At 46.2% G+C, this 6,732-nt stretch overlaps 1 protein-coding gene across 1 annotated transcript; it reads left to right on the plus strand.

The window, feature by feature from the left end:
- Positions 1-1,227: 1,227 nt before the first annotated feature.
- LOC120843842 (omega-amidase NIT2-like) lies at positions 1,228-2,067 on the plus strand. The gene has a single exon (XM_040215289.1). It carries the CDS (start codon positions 1,228-1,230, stop codon positions 2,065-2,067), a length of 840 nt encoding a protein of 279 aa, XP_040071223.1.
- Positions 2,068-6,732: the final 4,665 nt, after the last annotated feature.

Here is a 6,732-nt window from a genome sequence, read left to right on the forward strand (position 1 = left end):
GCAGACGAACTTCAGGCTGTATAAAAATACACACCAATTCTAAACCCAGGAGGGTTCAGGCGTGTCAGAATGGCCAGAGTTCTGTACCAGATGGCCTAGTGCACCGTAGAACAACGCTGGGCCGTGCCACGTTTGGGTACCGCACTGATGTGCTGTGCAGTAAGTACGAGGTGCTCGGCGCTTCACGGGGGACCGCATTGAAAGCCAGCGTCCGCATTGAAGGCTTTCATTGTTGGTGGGGGCATGCGTACATGTGGGGAGGGTGCTGGATGGATGCATGGTATTGGCCAAGCCTTTCGGGTCGGGCGGTAGCTTGTGCCATTGCAGCGGAGTGGCTCCGGAAGTTGTCCTCAGTATCCGGTTCAGTGTCGGCGCTCGGGCCTAGAATCACTACCGGCCCCGCTCAGAAATAATGCCGAGCACTCAGCTGGCGCGCCGTTTCTTTACTTCTAATATGGTTATGCTCCCAGATCTTGAAGATTCGATTCAGCGGATAGGAGGGCTGAAAAACGACCAGCCAATTATAACCCAAACACATCAAGGGGCATGAACAAAATGACGTTCCGAACTGACCTCACAATGAATTCTGGACTGAATGGTCAAACTCGCTAGACAGAATATATTTTATTTTCCGGACAAGTTTTGGAATAGTCTGCAATTCTTCTTTCTGTCCGTCACTTTTGTTATTTTGGTGTTTTAGGCTTCATTTCTTATTTTGTTATATCGAAAAAAGCCTACTCCCCTTGCATCCAAAGGTGATTTTGAGAACACACATCGCTCTATAAAACCAATAAAACGATTTCGGCTGGCCTAAAATAAGGGTAAACACTTTTATAAATTTATTTCTTAGATTAAGGAAAAAAACGAGGAAAACGAAGACAACTTCTCGCTCGTTCCTGCGGTCACTTCACCGACACCGATTTGCGTTATCTAGGCAAGTCGCTCTACAATCCTTTTTAAAATAGAGATAGAAATGTTTACAACTTGAGCCGACCTTTTTTTTTTGTTTTCGCAGAAGGCAAGTATTCTATTTAAATTTAAGCAATATTCGACACTTCGCCGCCATCGGTTGTTGTTAACACCCGGTTGTAACCGCAGGGCATACGCGACTGCTACGCTGCCTCCCGTGGAAAGGTGTCTGGTGTCTGGACCTGTCAGGCTCTGGCGTAGACTTTCTGCTGTTTCCTCGGTGAAATAAAACATTGGTTTATTCCACGTCCTTGAATTATGTCAACAAGCAAGTTTCGCCTGGCCCTGCTCCAGCTTGCAGTGACTGCCAACAAGACCGAAAACCTCCAAACTGCAAGTAGGCTGATCAGAGATGCGTCTTCTGCGGGAGCCAAGATGCTGTGCCTCCCAGAATGCTTTAATTTCCCGTACGAACCGAAGTACTTCTCGCAGTACGCCGAGCCGATTCCCGGTAGATCCAGCGAGCTGTTGTCAAGATGCGCCGAAGAAAACAAGGTCTACCTCGTCGGAGGAACGTTGTCAGAGAGGGAAAACGGCAAACTCTACAATACCTGCCTGGTGTACGGACCGGACGGTTCAATGCTGGCCAAGCACCGCAAGGTACACCTCTACGACATCGACGTCCCTGGCAAAATCACCTTTCGGGAGTCGGATTTTGTGACAGCGGGCGACCAATTGACTACCTTCGAGACTCCCTTCTGCAAAGTTGGCGTCGGTGTATGTTACGATATCGTATTCGCGCCCTTGGCACAAATGTACGCGCAGCTCGGTTGCAAGGTGCTGGTATACCCCGGAGCCTTCAACATGACGACTGGCCCACGGTACTGGGAACTGCTTTCAAGGAGCAGGGCGCTCGATAATCAAGTCTACGTGGCTTCGGTTTGCCAAGCTAGGGATAATGCGGCGTCGTATGTCGCCTGGGGACACAGCATGTTGGTGGACCCGTCCGCCAGGGTGGTTCAGTCTGCCAAGGCTGCCGAACAGGTCGTGCTTGCTGAGGTGGACTTAGATTATCTGGATGCGGTCAGGGAGCAGATGCCAGTCCACAAACACAAGAGGGATGATCTGTACAGAGTAGTGAGCTGCAAGGACGGATAGAATAACCTGGCGGCTTCTTGCAGGACAATTGTTTGCTTAACACTTGTAACCAGTCAAGCCACCTATCAACGGCCATCTTGCATTTTCTATATTTCTTTTGTGGACTGTCTATAGTTAGTTTCTGCATCATGAGGAGTTAATGCCGGTAACAACTAACTTTACCGTATCTTCAAATAACCTTTATGTTATATGAGCTGCCTCATTTACTTTGGCAGTCGCAATAACCACCCATAAATATAGATGTTTGATTAACCTACATCTTTCTTATGTACGTAATTGATATATACAATAATGATACATCACCTGATCATTTGGTGTTCTTCTTTTACAAATATAGCCGGTGAAAGTTTTGGAAACTTAAATTACTTATGCAAATGGTCTCTTTAGTTATGGGGCCAATCGGTTTTACGAGTTCAGAATGTCAAGGGTCACTGCAAAGTTGTCGTTTATTATACGCCTATTTTTTGGTACGCTACTGGTACCGCTGTGCTGATGTTCGGACTTCGTTTTTTTGGTCGTCGACGTGACGACTATAAGGTTTGGGTAAAAAAGCTCCGTTCATTATCTCCTCACGTTGTAAGGTGCCGCTCGCTTGTCACCCTTTCTCCTTCCCGGGTGGATGTAGCTCAGATCACCGTCGTGTAGTAAGCCCCGTTAAGTCCTCTCGACCTCACATTCTGACATTACCAGCTGATTACCCACATCCCTTGCAAAACTCACACACCTCGCCTTATTTTCAATATTCCCGAACGCACTTCGCTTCCCCGCTCGGCCGCTATGTTCAGTCCCATGCCCACTGTATTATACAGTCATGGACACGAATAAAAAGTATACGATCACCTGGCTGCCATGCTTTGCAGCTCGAACGCAATGGCAGCTTGACAAAACCGATGGTTTTCACGAGATAAGTGCGCGATAGGGTTATTGACAAGATAAGGCAGCCATTCTTTGGAGCTCTAATGCAAGAACAACTTTAGCATGCGAGAAATAAATTTGCTAAAGTTGAACAAGGAGCGCGGGCACCCGCTCCGTAGACAATACGGATATGTTTACTTTTCTAATTTCTGATATTGCACCTCTTTCTTGCCTCTCCCCGCTCTCGATACCTGAAAGGTTCGATATAAAAATTCCTGCCCAAGACGCGTTCATGTGAGCAAAAGATAACCTATAATACCTGATGATCTCAGGTGATAAATTGTGAGCGTATACGTACGACACAGAAATCAAAGCTCAATCGCCATAGCGTTTCGAGCTTCCCTAAGGCCCACCTCAGACAGGGCAACTTTCCCAGAAATTTTATTGTTGCTGGCGAGTTATTTCCTAGCTTTCCCTAGATCTTAAATGAAGTTGCTGATAAAAATTGCCCCGTCTGAAGCGGGCCTTATTTAGGCAATGGAAAGCGTAACAGTTGGAAAGCAATGTCAAAGTGATGCTTACATTAAGTCTACGTTGGGGTTCTCTCACTAAAGCGTAACAAGGCTAAACTCTTAATAAAGACAGTAATTATAGAATGGTTTTTCGTCATTGGTGTAATGCCATTTGTCTCAAGACACCTGACTTGTGGGGGTTGCGCAAATGGGGCATCTGCGCCACAGCGTTTCGTTCATTGTACCGACTTTACCCACAACATCTTGACTAAGCACAACATTCCCCAGGTTTATTATAATCTGTATTCCTCACACATCAATCTTCGTGAGTTCTCGGTTCTCAAGCTAAAGGTGCCGCTCAAAGTGCCTCAATTTGAGCGCCGAGAAAGCAAAATGAAGAACACGAAAGCACGGCCGATAGACATCACAACACCAGGTTTTTAGAAATCCAACTATTGAAGAAGTACTTGGTTAACTGTGTGAAGTCACAATTACGAAGCATTCTTAAAAAAAATATCACTAGTCTGGGACTCCTAGATATGTTTTTTTTGTTCCATTTTAAGATCAGCCATACAGACAGAATAATGTTCATATATCCAAAAAAACAAAAAAAAAACATTGAGTCATGTTAGGATAATTTGAGAAACCCAATTTCTATCGAGAAACAAAATAAAGACACAATGAATATTGTTACTACCATAGAGCCTGACCACATTCGACAGAGTTCTCCCAAACTGCACGGAACTGCTGGCCACTAGCGTCATGCTCCAGGAAACTCGACAACCCAGCATGCAAAGTGCCAGCATAAGGCTTAATTCAAAAAAGTAACTTTCTAGGTATGCTCAAGGTACAGAAAAGAACGTAAAACACTGAGGACGCATTGCGTGACTTCAGGAGAGAGAGAGAGAGACGGCATTAGTACGAAATGGGGTGATGTCCGTCACTTAAAACAGTAATACAATTGGCCAGTTAAAGTCTCTCTATACTGAAAGTAGAGGCATTGATTGTTCCTCCGGCACACTTCCACCTTCTAGAAAAATCCTGATCCCCCTCTTCAAAGTTCCCCTTTCCACTATCATTGATTGGTCGATCGCCCACCCGGTTTCGGTTCGCCACTTCCTTCCGCCATTCCTGCTCTCCCATGTCATTTTCCGACGGTGTGCCCATCAGCTTTTTCTCGCGCGAGTTGAAACGTGGTAGCACCAGTGCGCATACAGCCCCCATTCACCTACGGTCCCCAACAGGATGGCGGGTTGCGCGATATTTGCGAGAGTCAATCTACGCGCTATTTTTGGAAAATGGTCGCTTATGCCACCCTTACATATAATTCGCTTTCATGAAGAAAGTGATGCGTAAAAATTGAGAAAATATACCCAAACTGCAAGTGTGCCAGGGCTACCGGAGAGATGAAGAAATGAGTTTGTTGCCAAACAAAAAAATTCGAATGCGTATAAATACTACGTTCCCGGCCGCCCGTCAAAGGTTTTTCAATCGGTAGAGCTTATTTCGCGTGATTTGCTTTTAGAAACGAGATCTAACCGCCGCTATGAAGTGGCATTACTGACTCACTTGCGCATGTTTATAAGACGCTCATTCGCGTGTTTCATCTCGTAGTCACTTGGGTGTTTAAAGGCAGAAACAAAATGACACAAGCAGTGATGGTATTTGCTGTCGACTGTTTCGGAAACGAGAGAGTCGGGCGACACCGAAACTACTGGGTGTACTTTGCTCCATTCGCAGCGTAAGATCGCGGCTTCGCGTTCAGTAATAAAAACGTGCGCTATTTCGCGCTTGTCGCCTTATGTGCTGATAAGAAATGCGACTGGGACGATCTGTCCCAAAGTTCAATTTTATGATACAAATGTTTTTAAAGCGGAAGTTTGCATTATATATTGAATCGGATGATCGGAGCAGACGGACTGCCGAAGCCTCGCCGAAACTCGCATACCTTCTACAGACGTGAAGCAATGAAAAGCATACTCAGTCGCCAAGACGTCAGGGGCAACGGCAAGTGCTACCTTAGCAAAAACACGAAAGATGCGAGTCGAAATCACGCATAGAACACGAATCCGTGGCGCTCGGCGCAAAAATAAATAAAAGAGGGACAGATTCGTCGAGGAGAGGACGAGATAGCGAGAGACTCACGAGGGCAAGAAGGCGAGTCGCTACTTTCAGTATATAGGAGCTTTAGGGCCTGCTGTATAACATTTACATCTGTGTTATCTAACGCAAGCTGCAGTAACTTTGACAGAGGTTGCGGTGTCCGTGCACTCACTCATGCCCACATAAATGTTTTTATTGCTTTTTCTTTGTGTGCCTTTGCATATTTATTGGTTTATTTTGTTTTGCCACTGGTAATCTACAGGATAATGTAAAGACGAATTGAGACTGTTGTTACTCGTGTGTCATTACTTACTTATATCCTGTTTATTGTGCGCGTGTTTGTGTGTGTATATATCCCTCAAGGACCGGTCGCACGAATGTCGCTTACTTAAAGGGATACTGAACCAAAGAATTTAGTACCCATAATAAGTGGCGCACGTTCTTTCCACGAGCCAGCAGCTGCCGGTGTGCGCGAGCACAAGCAACGAACAGTGAAATGCATGGGCTTCGGGCCAAAGGAGAGTAAGGACTGGCTTTTCATCTCTACAAGTGAAAGCTACGTGCTTGTTAGACCATATAAACGTTTACCTTTTACACCAGACACCACTGTGGAGATGAAAACTTGTCTTTATTCTCCTTTGGCCCGAAGCCCATACATTTCAATGACATTGTCGGCGGTGTTCTATAAACGCCGGAGGAAAAATGCAGGCATCCGAACCAGAGCTTTGGCTAGAGTCAACTTCTTTCTCTTTATTTTCCTGGCTCCCAAGCCACGAGCGCTGGCAGAGGCTGGCGCTCGTGAGAACCAGCATTGCGAGCCTAGCGCATCTGTCTGTGTCACTATAGGATCCCCCCCCTAGTAGCGCGGAGCAAAAGTTGTGGTTGTGCTTCACGTAACGATCTTTTTGGAACTAGGTTGTTGGCGGGTGTTGGTGACTTGGGTAGTTGTTCTGGACAGTTCAAGCGGGAAAACGACAGGATTTGTCACGGAGGAAGCTAAATAGGCAGGTTTCACGCGGTCCAGCGTGACCACATCGTGACGTCCGTTGATGTTGACCGTGATGGTTTTTTCTGTTCGAGAAAGAACTTCATACGGTCCGTCGTATGGTGGCGTGAGGGGTGCTCGTACAGCATCTCTTCGCACGAATACGTGTGTACAGGTCTGGAGGTCGTCGCTAACGAAAATCTGCCGTGA

This window comes from Ixodes scapularis, unplaced genomic scaffold (assembly GCF_016920785.2).
Source record: "Ixodes scapularis isolate PalLabHiFi unplaced genomic scaffold, ASM1692078v2 PGA_scaffold8__174_contigs__length_109621045, whole genome shotgun sequence".
In the NCBI taxonomy this organism is placed as follows: Eukaryota; Metazoa; Arthropoda; class Arachnida; order Ixodida; family Ixodidae; genus Ixodes; species Ixodes scapularis.